The 17979-nt window shown below is 46.2% G+C and overlaps 1 protein-coding gene across 1 annotated transcript in view; it reads right to left on the bottom strand.

The window, feature by feature from the left end:
- The window catches only part of RABEP1 (rabaptin, RAB GTPase binding effector protein 1), a 95194-nt gene extending 86104 nt beyond the window's left edge, over positions 1-9090 (bottom strand). Inside the window, exon 1 of the mRNA XM_090025397.1 lies at positions 8796-9090. Within this exon, the coding sequence (XP_089881523.1) occupies positions 8796-8829 (34 nt within the window). The 5' untranslated portion in view covers positions 8830-9090. The remainder of the gene's footprint in view (positions 1-8795) is intronic.
- Positions 9091-17979: the final 8889 nt, after the last annotated feature.

Here is a 17979-nt window from a genome sequence, read left to right as displayed (position 1 = left end):
CCATTTTTCTTTCTAAAGGATCTCCTCTGTACTTTTTGTGCGCTAACTACATGTAGCCAATACTATATAATTTGAAGACTATCCTACTATTTGAAGATTAAAATTAAAGCTATTACTGTTTATTTAGTTCTTGTCATCCATCTAGCAGCGTTAATGGCATTTATCCACAGAAAGAGACAAGCCAAGATTCTGACACCCTGTTTTAACAATACAGCTCAATTGAAAACTGCCCTTGTTAGCACACCTATAATAATTTATCTCTTCAAAGCATTTTATGTATTAGTAACCTATCAATCTTCTTGACGCCTGTGGAGCAGGTAAATATTATTTCAGTTTGCAGATGGAGATATAGAAGGCAGAGATGTTAAGTGACCTGCAGTAGGCCAAAATTAGAAAATCAGAGGAAACTTTAGTATCAGAAGTCCCGTTTCCCAGCTTGTGTACTCAGATGATCATACCACTTACATTTTAATAAAAGCCTTTTGTGCAATAAGGCCTGGTCTGCTAGGAAAGGAGTCTTCTGTATATTTAGTGGTATTCGGTATCCCTGCATATATTGTGGGAGCTAGTGTCTTCTCAGTCTTATGCAGGCTGGCAGTTGTAAACCTAAGAGCTAAATGCCAGACTCCATATCCTTCAAGGAATCTAGTTTTGACCCTCTCCCAGCTTTACTGCTGAATAATTTAACTAAATTTTATCCCAATGAAATGCAGAGAAGTTATTGTAAAAGAAATGACAAAACGTGGAAGTCAGCTAACCTTACAAGACGAATGCAATTGGACTGCAGTTGGTCAACAGTGAAATAATCTAACTTGTACTGACAAGAAAAATGAGAATTTGAAAACATGGAGCAGACAGACTGGAAAGTAGATAGCAAAGTTACCTTTAGGACAGAGCAGAACGAGGCAGAGAACTTGTATAGGGGTAGAGATGGGAAGGGTGATCATGGTATATATTGTGTTTTTTATTAAGAACCTGGACAGATCATACATAGAGATGGAGTCCAAAGCAGCAAAATAGGGAACTGACAATCAATGAAGTCAGAGAACTTGTGCTGTTTGGAAAGGGAAGATGGAACAAATTTACAGTGGAGGAAGTAGTAGTCGTGGGCTTTTCTCTGAAGGAACAGATAGAGAGAGCAGATGTGCAGAATACACTGGTATTAGAAAGGCAGTCTTAGTAGTGCAGAGAGCAGAGGAAATCTTGTACGAGAGTATCACTGTAAGAGCGCCCAAAGCCCAGTGGGCATCAGACTAGAGGTTCCAAAAAGGCTGTGCAACCAAGAATAGTATTTAAAGGAAATAAGATGGGGATAGACAAAGAAAATGGAAACACTAAAAGGCCAGATCAAGAACAGCATTCTGTGAAGACAAACTCAAGCGATGGTCATTTGCTCAGCAAGACAATAAATCAAGAACACAAGGTCAAATGAGGCTGACATGCGGGATATCAATCTGGAAACTAAAGCTGCTGAACATAATGATAAGAAGCTGTAAGTAGAGAAAAAGGCAAACCCCAAATGTTTTACAACAGAGAGAAAATCAAATGTGGACAAGTCAAACATGGAAAGATGAATATGGAAGAAAAGGGAAAGACAATAAGTTAAATGACCATACCACTCAGCAGAAGTCAAGGCCAGAAGTGACAGGCAAGGTAAAGAAGTCCAACAAGCTGCCACACTTCTTCATGAATCACTTCAGAGATGATGCAAGAAAAGAAATAGCACTGGAAGTTGCAGATACATGAAGAGATAGCACTAGAAGAAATCACTGGGATGCAAGACGGACTCGAGGGGAATGCCTCCAGACCTCAGGTTGGGGAGGACCAGGTTAGAGAGCTTCTGGAGGGGCTGGACGTGTTCAAATCAGCAGGTCCAGATGCTCTCCACCCCACGGTGTTGAGGGAGCTAGCAGGGGTTATCGCAGGGCCCTTGGCACGGCTTTATGAGCGCTCATGGTGCTCAGGCCAGGTGCCGGATAATTGGAAGGTAGCCAACGTGGTACCCATCTTTAAAAAAGGGAGGAGGGAGGACCCAGGCAACTACAGGCCCGTCAGTCTTACCTCAATCCTAGGGAAACTCTTTGAGAAGATCATCATGGAGCACATCTGTGATGGGCTGGCCTCAGAGATGATGCTCAAGGGCAACCAGCACGGTTTCATTAGGGGGAGGTCATGTCAGACCAACCTGATTGCCTTTTATGATGAGGTCACAAAAGCCTTGGATGCAGGTGTTGCCGTGGATGTAGTCTTTCTGGACTTCAGCAAGGCCTTTGACACTGTTTCCCACCCCATCCTCACTGAGAAATTGGGTGACTGTGACATTGATGCCTACACAGTCAGATGGATTGCAGATTGGCTGAAGGGTCGCACTCAGAGGATGGTGGTGGATGGGTCAACCTGGTGAGAAGTGGGCAGCAGAGTCCCCCAGGGCTCGGTCCTTGGGCCCGTGCTGTTCAATCTGTTTATCAGCAATTTGGATGACGGGGTGAAAAGCACCCTGTTTAAATTCGCTGACGATACCAAAATTTGGGGTGAGGTGAGCACACTAGTAGAGAGGGAAAGATTGCAGCAAGACTTGGATAGGTTACAGGGGTGGGCTAGCAAAAACAGGATGCACTTCAACACTGACAAGTGCAAGGTGCTACACTTGGGTAGTAGTAACCAGCAGCACACTTATAAGATAGGAAACTCCCTTCTTGAGAGCACGGAGGCAGAAAGGGATCTTGGAGCCATAACTGACTCCAAGATGAACATGGGCTGACAATGTGAGGTCACAGTTGGCAGGGCTAACCGGACCCTGTCGTGCACCCACAGATGCATCTCTAGAAGGGCCAAGGAGGTGATCCTCCCCCTCTATGCAACACTGGTCAGGCCACAGCTGGAGTACTGTGTCCAGTGCTGTGCGCCCTACTTCAGGAGGGATGTGGACAACATCGAGAGGGTCCAGAGGAGGCCACCCGAATGATCCGGGAACTACAGGGCAGACCCTACAATGAGAGACTGCGGGACATGAACCTGTTCAGCCTTCACAAAAGAAGGCTGAGGGGGGACCTGGTGACAGTCTATAAACTCACTAGGGGGGGACCAGAAGGGTTTGGGAGAGACCTTGTTCCCCCGAGCGCCCCCCCACCCGGCATAACAAGAAATAACGGCCACAAGTTGTTGGAGAGTAGATTTAGATTAGACAACCGTAAGAGCTACTTCACAGTCAGGGCGGCTAGGATCTGGAACCAACTTCCAAAGGAAGTAGTGTTGGCTCCTACCCTGGGGGTCTTTAAGAGGAGGCTTGATGCCTACCTAGCTGGGATCATTTGAGCCCAGTTTTTTTTTTCTCCTGCCCTAGCAGGGGGTTGGACTTGAAGATCTATAAGGTCCCTTCAAACCTACTTCTATGATTCTGTGATTCTATGAATACTTGAAGTTGTGTCTTGACATACCAAAAAGATAGCTCCTTGAAGAAACAAAGATATCTTATCTATGTCTGCTAGACAATGTCAACTAAAGACACTATAAAAGAATGTTTTAGAATAACACAGCTCAATTTCATACAATACCATTCATATTATTGATGGAGTGAACTACAGCTTCCAAAACAGGATGGTCTGGCACCTTTTCCAAGCACCAAATATATTCTTAAAAAAAAAAAGTTCAAGATACATCTTTCAATAAGAAGAAAAACAAATGTGAAGCAAGAATGTTCATAGGCACCTCTTTCCATGTTTGAAATCTGTTTCTTTACTGTTGATTTAAATGACTCAAATTACTTCCATCATGTTTTACTGACTACACTATGACTAAGGTTACATGATACACACACTATTTATACATGGGGATACTTGCAGAGGCTAGTACTGATAAAAACTCTGCAGCCATTAAATCAGATATTTAAGATAGTTCTGGGAAAAAGAGTTACAAGAAACATTCAAAACCACTAGACCTTTGGATTTCAAGGTGCACATCATAGACATACACACTGGTATTTACAGTTGGTCTGTGATAACAGCTGAAAAAAAACAGACAACTAGAAGACTGCATAATGAAGCTCTGCTTATTAATACTTCAAATATTCCAAGATAAGATTTTAAAGTCATAATACCTACTAGATTTATTCTGTTAAAGAAACCTCATTGTACCAGAAGGTATTCCAAACACTGTGATTACTTATGCCACCTGCTGGAAGCATCCTGGGCTTCATGGCTGGCAGTAACTGCTTAGAGCCTGGGCTCGCGGTGGTGCGCCAAGCAAAATGGCCTTGCGTGACATGCTTGGCACACATGCCCAGGGTTGCTAACCCTTCTTAGAAGTTAAAAAAGTATTTTTTACTCAAGCCATCTGTTACTCTTTCCCTCCATCCACACACAAATGTGCTGTACAAGTGGATTCCTCCCTACAAAGCATGATATTACTTGCTACTTATATTATACCTTTCCTTGGTCTGGCAGTGGGTAGGATAAGGGTGGCCAGGAAAAAAAACAAAACAGATAAACAAAGCATTTATATTCTTAACCTGTAAAGGAGGGTTTCACTCCACGTAAAGACACGTTACATCCTGTGTTCAGGTTATTAGACAAACTAATTATAAGGAACCAAAACAAGTGTCACGTTTACCTCTTTGTACAGCTTAACAGAGACCCTCTTGTTCTTCAGAAAGTAAATAAACCCCCTGAACATGTGTTTACTCTTGGGGAGCGAGCCTAGCTCTGATCTGATAAATGAAATACATTATAAACAAAAGAGAAACATGTTTGTGTGTAAACACTATTCCTCCAAGAACCTTCAGTCATACAACCCATACTTATTACCAACTGGAAGTCAGGAAAGGGGAAAAAGCATTTTTTTCTGGAACGCTCCACTCATTTGTAAATTAACTGTCATCATATGGAAGATTTTAATACATGTCAAGATTACACTATTACCTCCATAAACCATAGTCTACTTTGATAACTTAAAACCAGACCCCTACCAATCTTCCCAGCACTTTAAACAACGTAGAAATGTCTGTACCAAATCCCAACTTTCATTTTTAAAAGCTAAGTTTCTAGCTTTATTTCCTTCTAAATAATAGTTTGGTAGTATATGGGTAGAAAATCTGCTGCTGTTTTTTTTTACCTGGCATTCATAGAACCACACTTATGGCAACTCATAGCTGGCCTTGGTGATCTACCAAAAGTCTCTGTTTCTGCAAAAACCCCAAATTGGCTCCTTGCTGCAGGGGACATAGTGCCAGCACTGCTGCTAACAGTACTATAAATCAACACAGCCAGATTCTCCCTAAACTTGTTTCTTACTAAAATGGAGTTGGTTTTCCTGGTGAGAAGTGGTGCCATCTCCATGCATAAAAAAATTCTATTGGACTAAACAGAGGGTTGAGAGCAAATGACTCTGACATTATAATCCTCGCTACTGACCTTTCTACATAAAATTTGACAGACTGAAAATTTCACATACCAGCATGTACTGTAGCATAGGCAGATGAACCATCTAACAATTTAATTGGGTAACATGAATTTATTAGTAACAGAACAGAAAGATTTTCAGAGCTGGTGAGAACCCATAACTGAATTACATCAATGGTTCTCATCACCTCTCAAAAAAGGCGCCGATTTGTTAGTATGTGTTATGAACCACACTAACCTACTGGACAATACAGGTATCGATTAAAACCTCAGAAACACCTTGCTCAAAAACAAACAGGAGAAGCATACACCTACTTGCAGTCAAATCATTAACTAAAAAGACTCAGTTGACAGCACACTGCACAAAGCTGCACTGGCAGCCAAGGGACTGTGCACTTAGCCTTTATATGATTGCTATCACATGGAAACAACATTAGTCTGCACAAAAGAACGAGAGGTAATTCAACTTCTCTGCCAAGCCAAAGTACATGAAACAAGAAGATCTCTCATCCATTCTTTTTCACATCAATACCTTTCATTTTTGCTTTTCAGATTCCTCCTCCTCTTGGACCCGCTTTCTTCTGAATGTAGAGGAGCATGTAGAATAGTTATGAGTTCTGCCATCTTCACCCTTTACCACTCAGTGAGTGTGTCTACACATGCACTTTAATGCACATTAGCCTATTTTAATACACATTAAAGCATCACACAAAAAAACTGTGCACTTTTGCTAATACACATTAAAATAGGCTAATGCACCTTTTCCTAGTACCTCAAAATAGAAGTTCTAAAATTTAAAGTGCATTAGCAAAAGCACATTAATGAACATGTAGACAAACCTAGTATTTTTAAAAAGCATTTTCCAAGAGATTCTTTAGAGATCTTTTACCATACAGCCCATCTCTTCCATACTTAAAGAACATTACAAAAGACTACTAGTAATGCTAATACTTACAAAGAATAGTATTATAAAAAGCAATATATTTTCCCTGCAGAAACAGTAATCCAGAGGTCCACTGTCACAAGCAATCTTCAGCCAAGAGACACAGCACGTTCAGTATAGGCAACTGAATAAGTATGAAACAATTCTTCCCTCTAACATTTTTCCCCTCACATCAAGAGATAATGGAGAAGTTTTGAATGACTCACTTTTGAGTGGACTATTTAAAACTAAAACAGGCAGCTTGCTGAGAACAATAGCGCAATAATTTTCAAAGTGGGGAAAATATAGAGAATGGCTCTGCCACTGCCAGAGAACAGCAAAGGAGAGTGAGGCCATTTTCTACTTCTGACTACTTCGGTATGGAAGCAAAGTGGCCACTTCTAGGATCTATCCAACAGGCAACAAGTTCTTCTTCTCTGCGTTTGCACTTTCTATTAAAACCTTGTCACCACACTTGCATTGCAGGCATGGACTGATAACTGCTCAGAAGAAAAACACCGCCACTTATAGTTAAGTACAGCGCTACCTTTCACTGTTCAGAAGCAGCAAGCATTTGCACAGTGCACAGTTCTACTACACATCCCCAACAAGCTTCCCTGAAAACCTAAACAGGGTTTGTTGTAACTAATGAGTAGATGTTAAAAGGGAAGTCTTAGAAAAGAATCATTCATGGTGTTCCCCTCCAAAGGATATATAACGGAACTTGCATTAAGAACAGCTTGCAATAGGAACTTGTTCTCGTCTTAAGCGACTACTAAAAAAATTCACTTTATTTTTAATATGTTAACTTAAAGAACAGTATTCTATTACGCCACAGATTTTAAAGGAACAAGGTAACAGCCCAGTAATGCAAGTTTCAATACAGACCTCTATTTTCCTGAATATATTTGAACAGTAACAGTTCTTAAGTTCCCCCCAATCCATTTTCACTTACACCCCAATATAACAACGTAGCTCCATAAAACATTTAAACATTTCACCCTTCCCTTTCTCCTCCAAATAGCAAATGTATCACGTGTCATTAACCTTAGTGGAAAAAATGCAAAATACTTTCATCCTTGCACACACATCTTCTTCAGGAGTCTGCCACATAACTGAAACTTTGATCAGGTAACTGAACCACCCATCCCTTCCCCAAGATAAGCACCAATCTTATGCAACTCACACAAGCCACACACAAGTAGTAAAAAGCAGTCCCCTGGATACACGTCATGATGAAGAACAGATTACTGCCCACTTCTGCCAGAGCTGGTGCTTGGGTAAAGTGCCCTGCTCCTAGAGAAAGAGTTCCCTATCATCTTCAGTCTATTTCTCATAAATCCCATGCCCAATTCGATATCCACCCTTCCAAGTCATATCCACTCAGTCTGCTCCTGCCTCACGTCCCTCACTCATCCAGTTAAACTCATCGCCAGTCTCAAGATAAACCTTTCCCTTCTTACTCTGTTGCACCCCACCCCATACAGATGCACATAAAAAGCCCATTCCCAAAAAAGCCATTCCCGGCAGATTCTGCTTCTGGCCTGTACTCAGGAAAGCACGTTCTGTTGGGTCTGAGACCAATTCTGTACGGAAAATTCCCAGGCTGAGCTCTCAGGAGTGTCCAGATCTTGGAGAGGGGGGAAAATTATGTCCTTGCCCACATAAAAGGCAGCCCTGTGCCCACGAACCTCTCTACAGGAAAGGGCAGTGCACCCTATCACCTGCTTTCCCAAGTTACACACTCCCAACTTCTTGCCAGGTATCTGATCCCCTGCACCAGGTGGAACAAGCACAGGATGTGCCACTACGCACCGAGAAGCACCCCCACCTGGCAGCTCCGGACCACGTATCAACATGCATCAAGCCCCCGAGATCTCCCTTACTTTGACCGGCACCTTGGGGAGTTACATCTTGGTTTGTGGGTCAGGACGGATGGTGTGAGGTTAGACAAACAGGGTGGTTCACACAGAGGTGATCCTCCTCAAGCAGGGGAGGGGGGTGGTGCTGGACTGGGTGACCTCCAGAGCAGCATTTCTCAACCCCAAAGCAGGTGGCAAGAACACAAACTTTAGCAACGGATCCACAAGCTTGAAAACCACCCCTTGCAAGGCTGCCACCACTCCCGCCTGTGAGGGAGTGAGGAGCGGGCACTGGCTATGCACGTTTACCCGTGGGTGCTGCTACAGAAATAAAAAAAAGGTTGGGAAGCTGCTGCCTCGCAGCCCGGCTCCTCCATGTCTCCCCTGCCCAAAGAGGCTCTTCCCCGCCGGCCCTGCCAGGCCCGTCTTCTCCTCGGGGCTGCGGGGAGCCTCCCCGCGGCCCCGCGCACTCGGGATGTGCCCGCTCCCCGCGCGCATGGCCCGCCCCCCGCCCTGGGGCGCCGCTGGGCGGGCGCAGCTGCCAGGCAAGCCCGGGGCTCCGCAGGCCGCGCCCGCTCCGGCCAGCTGTGGCGGCGGGCCCGCCTGCTCCTTTACCGTCCGTGTGCGGCGCGGCTCCGGGCTGGGCCATGGCTGCGCCGCGGCGGCCCCGCCGTCCCCTCAGGCAACGGCGCAGGAGCAGCGAGCGACGAGAGCGGCCGGGCCGGGCCTCCGCCTCCGCCGCCTCATCCTGACAGCGGGCGGGGCCGCGGCGCGCAGGCGCGGGGGCACCACGGGACCGGGGCGGGGCCCTTCCCCGGGGGACGGGATGGGACGGGCCCTGCCGGCTGCCGCTCTCCCGAGCCGGGCCTGCGGGCGCCGTGCTGACCCCCGGGGGCTGTAGGAGCACAGCTGCCGCCGCCCCGGGGACAGCAACGTTCACTGAGCGCTTGAGACGGACAAGACCCCTGGAGACGCAGGCCTGGGAGGAGCCTCCGTGCACGAGCCGGACCTTTCTCAAGTGTCTTTTAGCAAATGAACCATCGCCCACCCCCATCCCCTCATCGCGCCAACTGCTCCTTGTGCACCGGCTTTCGGACATATTTTTTTTAAAAGCCGGCACTGTTAAGCGCATCTGGTGGGACCTGAATTTCCTCAAGCGGCTCCTGCGTTCAGGCCTGGGAAAGATGTGGCAAGATCCCCAGTCTGGAAGGTGTCGAGGGACGAGACGCTCCATGCGTATCCTCGTGCCATAGGTGTAGGCCGGGGGTGGCCAGCCTGTGGCGTGTGCTTACAGGGGAGGGGACGGAGCGGCGCTCGGGGTGGGTGCACAGCTGGTTTGTGGCATGGCTGCCCGAAAGGTGGGCTCCTGCTCTTTTAGTCTTAGTTTATCTAGCTCCTAGGTCCTTATGTTAAACGTTGGTCATCCCTTTTATAAATGATCAAATCATCGGTCCAGGACTGAGAGTGAGCTGACCTGCGTTCTGGTTTTTAACCCCTGTCGGTGACTCATTGTATGGCCTGGGGCAGATCATCGAACTTCTCTGTGCATCTCGGTATCACTGGTCAGTACAGTGAGGATAACGGTGCTTATTTCGCATTTGCAAATGGCTTTGAAAGCAGAGGAGGAAATGTTCCATCTGGGTGTTGAATGTTAAGGATGAAAGAGGAAGGGACGTCTTTGGGTACTGAGCCCAGTCCAGTCTTATCACAGGCTACTACATCACGTTTTCATAAACCCATCAAGCACCTTCCAAAAACGAGTTATGTTTTATCTTCTACTACTCTCATTGGAAGACTTATTCCACCACCTGCCCTGCTGGTTAGGAACCTCCTAAATTCCAGATTCATAATCAGTTTTTTCCATTTGTTCTCCCAATATTGCCCTTTAGTTTGAACAGATCTTTCCTTCCCTAGTGTTTCAGTTTGTTCTGCTCGAACATGTGTGACTAGACTTGTGCACAGTATGTCAGGTACGGTATTAGTATTTTCTTGTCAAAAAAATAGGTCAAAAGGTCCTCCGGAGCCTAGCAGTTTATAGGGCTAGCATGATTAAAGCACGCCAGTTTCTGTATGCAAGAGCATACTTTGGAGAGATGTGGCTAGCGCCATGTTAGGCCACCATTGACCCTGCAGTCTAAATAACGAGGCATCCATTTCCAGCTGTCTCAAATCCAGAGCAGGGCTTGAATTCATCCTGCTGGGGTAAGGTGCTACAGCTGCTCTGCAACCATGCTCTTCCAGAGCCTTGTATAATGGCATTAGTACTTCCCTAGCTCTACTAGACACAGCTTGACTTGACATTTCCATCTACACTTTTTGTGGCTGCATCACATCGGCAGTCATCTTGCAATCAGCTAGCCCTAATGCTCAGTCAGGACTTTCTTTGCAGACATTTTCAGCATATGATCTCTTGGCTAATAGCAGACATTCTTGTTATTATTAGTTACTAGCTTTAAATTGAATTTCATCCCCCTACTATTCCTGTCATCATGGTCACACAGTTCTTGCTGTTTGACATCCATGATCCTCCTAACTTGTGATGATGCCTACTGCTTTTTTTGTCATCTGCTAACTTCATCAGGACTTTCCTACTTTTTGTGCCACACTCTTTAATCTAAGTCCCAAGACTGATCCTTCTGGAAATCCTCTGGTAATCTCCCTCCAGCCCTCATTCAACCCAGTCATCCTTATCTCCTCATAAGCCAGTTCCTTACTCACTTTATACTTCTATTAAACTCCAGTTTCAGTAATCATTTCCCATGTGGCACAAAATCAAATATTTTATTGAAATCCATATAGATGAGATCTGCTTCCTTTCCCTTGTCCAGAAAAATCAGTAGTCAAAGAAAGCTATTATATCTGTGTCATGACCTACCTTCCAAAAACCCATATTTTACTGGATTCCATTTTTCCTTTTATCTCTGTTTTTAATTATTCTTTCCTTTAAAATTTGTTTTAGATTCTTTCATACAACAGAAGCCAGACTAAGGCCGGGTTGGGCAAAATGTTGCCCACGGGCTAAATCCAGCCCACCAAATGGACCCTCCCTTCCCTCATCCCCTGCTGGCTCCCAGGACTTAGCGTGCAGGCAGCCCCCCCACACACGTGCACCCCCTCATACTCTCCTACACCCGTCCCACACACACAGTATATAAAAGTAAAACTTTATTTTGAGCTATTATACAATTGCCTCTATTTACACTACTCAAAAAAAAAAATCAGGACAGGAATTATTTTTTTAAATAAAATTAAATTATGTTATAGTAGATGTTTAATTTTTAGTATATGGCTTGTTTTTTATCTGCAATTTGTTGAAAGTATATCTTCTAAAAGATTTGATGTGTGCAGCCCTTGAACGCTCACCAAAACTTAAGTGGCCCTCCCGCCTAAATAATTGCCCATCCCTGGACTAAGGGGCCTTTCTTACATATAGGTACTACATTTGGTATTCTACATATAGTACCTCCTCTGATGTAGCAGATTTGTTAAAAAAATATGTGCTGCTGGACCTGTTCTACCCAATGGCAGGTCTTTTAGAATTTGGGAATGGCAATTATCTGGTCCCTATGACTTCACTTCAGAATTAAAAGCAAAACTCAGAGAACCTAATGATGTGGTAATTTCTGTTTCCCTACACTCATGCCCATTAGCCATCTTGCTTTTAGCCTATTTTCAGTATTAATGTCCTTTTTTGAAAACTGAAGCAAGCTATGTATTTGGTTTTGGGTCATACCTAGATTTTCCCAAATCTCTACTGCATCCTCATTGCATAATGGCCCCACTTCTTTCCTTGTGCTGTTTTTGTATGTGTGTGACTAGAGGACATTTTGTTTGCAAACTATGGTTTGGATTGACGTTTGGGAATTCTCACCTTATCTCTATACTTCCTGACCTCTAAAAACAGCTATGTTTGCTGATCTGCCCTTTCTTTTTTAGTTAAGGCTAGAGCCACATCCTAAAAAGCCCTTTCCCCTTCCTTAGGATATGAATTACAGATAGTTTTTTAAGCTCTGATGTGCAGAAATGCAGTTCCTGCATTTCATTGCTTAAGGTTCTTACAGTAGTGTCCAGATCTGCAACATTTTGGTTGTTTTTGGAGAAGGCACAGTCCTTTCACTGATTATATCACCTAATGTCCATTTTTGTTAATATTAGTACTTTATTTCTCCTTGTTCTCCATCCTTCTTCCCCCCATATTCCTGTATCTATGGCTGTACCCTTGATTACCTGGTATTCTAGCTTTCTACCAAATCCAGACATCCAGTTGCATAATTCTCTCCCAAAACTGTCTCCTCATTTCTTACTTTAAGAAATTATCTTCATTATGCAGTCTTGCATTGACAGGGTTATTCACATGTAGATTGGGTATGGGAGCTATTTCAGTTTGTCATACTGAATTGGTATACCCTTTTCATTACTGTTTTTCAACTTCTTTGAATTGGTTGTTTTGAAAGTTGCCAGGATGAAATCTCTGAAGATTAAAGTCCTCTATGAATACCCAAGAAGGCTGTAGCATAGGTAGCAGCATTTCAAACTTCATTGTGATTCGGCTGTGACAGAAGTACCCTCTCTAAATATGTTCTTCTCAACAGACCTTCCAAGTGTTTAGCCAGTTCTCTACCAGAACTTCCAATAGATGTGGCATTGTAGCGTGCACCAAACACAGAACAGAGACCATAACATTAATTTTACAGTTGGTACTAAGCAGCTCACTTGGGGGAATTACTTTTGGCCACTATTGCTTTGGGCTGAATTTGAATCAGTGAAGGTGTTCGGGCTTGTCTACACTACAGAGCCTCTGACAGGAGAGCTACGTGGCAGCAGTCCCTAGTGGAGATATAGCATATGCCAGCAGAAGGGGTTTTTTTATTGGTTTGCTGGCACCAATTTCCTGAATGAAATAAACTAAATCTACAAAAGCACTCTTGACAATACCTAGTTGTCACAGCTGCACTGGTAAACCTTTGTGGTATAATCCAAAGATAATCCCGATATATCTGATTCCTGGGGCCATCCCTTCCACATTTCCTTGTATTGATGAGGCAACTGTTGTGATTCCATACCTAAGAATGAGTCTTGCACTTAAGCCTGTTCTATGCCTAAAAGCTTTGCCAACATAGTTGTCAGTTAGGGGTGTGAAAAATCATGCCCTTAAACAACATTGCTGGTGATAGTCTGTGTGTAGATGTTATAATAAGGGTTATACAGCCCTTTTGCCTGTATACATCATTTTGTTTGTGAGAAATGGGTATATTAAGACAGCAGCAGAAAACCTTTACTAGTGCAAGCAAGGTCTTAATATATTTATAAAGGCAGCATACCAGTTACAGGGAGCTGGACCTGGGCTCCATGCTGGTGAGAAGGGGGTGGGGGATTGGAGGAGGGGTGAGAGGACCATGGTGGGGACCCCCACCAGTCCCATTCCCTGCCTGCTCCCAAGCCCCCGCAATGGCTGCCCTGCCTGGCCCCATCCCCCTCCGTCTCCTGCAGGCCCCCCCACCAAATGGCTGCCCTGCCTGGCCCCAGCATCTTAGGAAGTAAAAAAAAAAAAGGCCCACATTCAATGGCAGCAGCGGCTGCCGTTGCAGTCACTGGGGCCTCTTGGCAGAACCCCCTGCACAGCGTGGGGCAGTGGGGAGCAGCCCTGGCTGTCTGGCACCCACATTGCCACTGCCCCATTGTGCAGGTGCAGGCAGGGTCAGCAGAGTGGTAGCAGGGACCACTCAGGCTGAGCAGTGCTGGGCCCTGGGTGGTCTGGGGGCCCTGGGGGGGCTGAGTGGTGGGGCAGCCATCAGGGGGTCTCAGGGTGCAAACAGGAGGTGAGGCCTGATGGGGCAGCCATCAGGGGTGCTGCAGGAGCCGGCAGGAGATGGGGCCAGGCTGGGGGAGCCGGCAGGGGTGGGGCACTTGGGCCCTGCTGGGAGGGTGGTAGCCTGTTGTGGGGGGCTGTAGGTCTGAGGGGTGCAGTCTGCGAGCTGTGTGAGGGGCTGTGCCCTGTGGGAAACAGGGGACCAACCCCTCCTGAGCATCCCCCACCACAGTCCCCCCCATCCACACACCCCACAGCCCCCCACATCCCTCCACCCCTCTTCCCACCCCCCTTCTGCAAATCTCACATCCCCCAATACACAGCCTGTGTGCCCAGCTGCCAGACAGGATGAGACCTACTGGCAGGAGCTGTGGCTGCAGGGCCAGCTGTTCCCACATCCTGGTTAGTGAAGGGGTCATGGGGAGCTCTAACTGTTGTATGATAAAAAAAAAAAACAAAGGCAAATAGCCAAACATAGGTATTTAGAATTCATTTTATTATGATGATAGAGACACTGGTAGACTTCCAAATTGCTTTAACACTGTAGCTATATAAATAAAACATTGCCCAACTGATCACTGTCTCTCTTGCTCTCTCTGTGTAGTGGTCTTTTGTTTTAATTGTGGAGGAACATGGATTTCAGGGTGTTTTACATAGTGACTTCGGGATTTTTTTATCAGGGATTTTTCAGCTTTCAAATAGGGAACACCAGAATTCCTAGTAGAGAGATAAATGGCAGGACTCAGGCAGAGGAGCCTGCTCAGAGCTGGCACCTTGGACCTAGCTGGAGGTGGCTGACCTCCTGGCCAGCTGGGGCCAAGAGGACATGCTTTGACAGTTCAAAACAGGCCACCACACTGGGAACATCTTTTGGGCGATAGCTGCCCAGATGGTTGAGCAGGGGCCCACTTGGCAATAGTGCTGCACAAGGGCCAACTCTGCAGCCACAGCCCACTGGCAGCCGGCCCAGAGGGGCAGATGCCTCTACTGGCTATGCATCCGGGTCTGGCAGGTGCACAGCAGGTCATAGCCAGCAGCAGCCACCACTGCCAGACTGCTGCAGTGGGTAGAGGGTGTGGGGAACTCTCTGGGCTGCTTCAGTAGTCCAGCTGGCACAAGGGGTAGTGTACCCAATTGGCCAGGCCCCAGAAGCTCCTGAGAGTAAGTAGCCCTGAGCTATTTGCCAGGGCAAGGCAGTTTTTTACGCTACTGGGGCCAGCACAGGTGCTGGTCCCAGGCTGTAGCTCCTCCTGGCTGCAGATCTGGGAAGAGCTGGCCAGGGTTATTTTGCCCCACGTGCACAACTTGCACCACACCAAAGTCCATGTTCGGGCATGTGTCCTGAGGCAAAAAGCCCCAGCTCAAATTTGCACTGTTGCAAACGTACGAGCCTGTATGCGTGGACACACCCTATGGGTTAATTTGGGCTAAATAGTTTCAGTTCTGCTATTATAAAAATCTGAGCATAGATTTAAGTTTCCAACTTGACACATCTAAAGCTTGATTCTCAGGTGCTCGGCACCCTTAAGTCCTACAAATCACTGGGAACTGTGTTTTTTTAGAGCAAATACGAATGTTGTCTGGCTGCCAGAATGTTTAAAATGCTAAGGCCCAAGGATTCCAGACAGATTTAAGAATTATTCATCTTCTGTTTAGCCACTTAGTTAAGTGCTCAATTCTAGGCGTGTTAAAAACAGTGAGTGTAAAATTGGTTTGAAAATCTAACTCAAGTCGTGGCTTCTGAGCACGTAGAAGTTTAACCCCATAAGTTGTCAGGTAGCCCCAAATAGAGACATTTACAATTAAACAGCTACTGTTGACAATTTAGGTCCTAAGTGTTCATTTTGTTTATATCAATGCCAAAACTGTTATAAACTTTATATAATTCTGGATCAGATCCTTATGGAATTGCTCACTTCTGCAAAAAGAAATTAAGATGATTTCAAGTTTGTATTCCTCTTTATGTGCAGGTGCTAAATAAGGGACGAGTGTCCCTTCAAAGCTGCAAATCATCACAATGTTTTGTGTGTCCCCCACATTCCAAAAACTGCATTAAAAGCTCCAGATCAATGCTTACCTGGTTTATGCCAGGGGTTAGCAACATTTCTGGGTCAAATGCCAAAACCCCCAGCAACCCAGATTTTGAAGATATTGGCATGCCAGGGGTAGACAGCAGGGGAGTTGCAAGAGACCTGATCCTTGTCACGGCAGCGCAGACCTGGCCCCTTCCCTGCCATCCGCCCTGAGGTGTGTGTACAGCCTCTGCTAGCAACAAGCTGGGCTGTGCCCCTGACCTCAGTGCAGCTGCTTGCAGGCTCATGGCTGCCTGCTGTGAGTAGCCCAGGCTCTGGGCAGGCCCCTGCTGCCCACCAAGGTGCCTGGGCTGCTCCCAACAGGCAGCCACAAGCCTGCAAGCAGCTGCACTGGGGTCTGGAGCCATGACCGCACTCATTGTTGGCAGCAGCTGCAGCCCCTGGGAACATGGTGGGGAAAGGGCTAGGGCACAGACCATAGGGAGCAGGGCTGGCCCCTTTCCGCCTGCAGACCAGGCTCTGGTTACATGCATGGGGGCAGTGCAGACCCCACTGGGACACCCCCAGTCCATGATTGGGACAAGGGCCATGGCTGAGGTCCGTGCTACCCCATGGTAGGGGCCCAACTCCCGGCTCAGCAAAGTGGGAGCAAGAGCAGGGGCTGGGGCTGGCAATACAGATTGGCCCACCACAGCTGATGCTTGGGCATGGAAAGAAGAGCTCCCTTGAGACCACCCAGGGCAGCCACTGCTCACAAACACCTTCCTTCAGCCCCATACCCCATTCCCAGGAGATGCGGCTTGGGGCGCAGAGGCCAGAGCCACCCAACCAGAGCCCTCCTATGTAGGGCTGCTGTACCCAAGCAACTTGCCCTGCCCTTAGCAACTTGGCTTGGCAGGATGGGGACATATCCCCTTGCTCCCCCACTCTGCCCTCTTCCTGTCCACTATGGGGATGCCAGGTTTTGTGGGTGCGCAGCCTCTGGCAGCAGCACACAGCCCTGAGCCCTTCCCTGTAGTGGTCAGTGGACTGCGAGGCACTGCAGCAACGAGCTGGGCTGGGACTTCAGGCCCTAGTGCAGCTGCTTCCAGGCTGGTACTAGCCTGTCACATCTAGCTGAGCTCTGGGCAGCTGCTGCCGGCCACAGAGCCCGGGCTGCTTGCAGCAAGACTTGCAGCCTCCCTGTCACCTGCTCTGAGCAGCCTGGGCTCTGTGGCTGATGCCAGCTGCCCAAAGCTCAGGTGGATGTGGTGTGCCGAGTAAAATGGTCTCACAAGTTATGTTCTGCCACATATGGAGTTTATGCTATAGCTGGAAGAACAGGAAGTCACCCAAGGGCTGAAATGTAATTCCACCCCCATCATTTAAAGTCTTATTAACCTTACAGGGAAGTTTCATACTTAAGCATTGTTGTCTGCTTTTGGAGTGTGATAGGACATGTCAGGTATAAAGAGTTACACAGCATCTAATCTGGATGATTTGGAATTTAAAACAATCTGATCACTTATTGCCCCCCCCCAACAGCATTTCCCATTTCATTATTATCATTTGCAGTTCTGTCATACTAAAGATTTCAAAGGGATTTGCAGATATGAATCAACCAGGCCTTACAAAAGCCCTGTGAAAGAAGTAAATATTAATAGCAGTTTGCAGGCATGAAAATAGACCCAGAGGGATTCAGTGGCAGGAAGAGATGTAGAGTTCAGTGTCCTTACTTCCAATTTTAAACAATGCTATCCATACCAGTAAACCAATAAGTAATGGTTTTCATTGGGAGAACTATAAGAGGACAAGTACTGTTTCCATAATTTCAGAAGACACAATGACATTTCCCATAGAATGAATCAAATCTGGCAGGTTTTCATGGCAGAAATTGCAGTTTTGCCAAACTTTTGTTTAGCATCATCATCTAATAATGATTTTCAAGGTTCCTTAAGAAGTGCAGCAGACAAAGGAA

Source organism: Crocodylus siamensis, chromosome 13 (genome assembly GCF_052110815.1).
Source record: "Crocodylus siamensis isolate JL-2025a chromosome 13, ASM5211081v1, whole genome shotgun sequence".
NCBI lineage: Eukaryota > Metazoa > Chordata > Crocodylia > Crocodylidae > Crocodylus > Crocodylus siamensis.
This window is presented reverse-complemented; position numbering and strand designations above follow the sequence as displayed.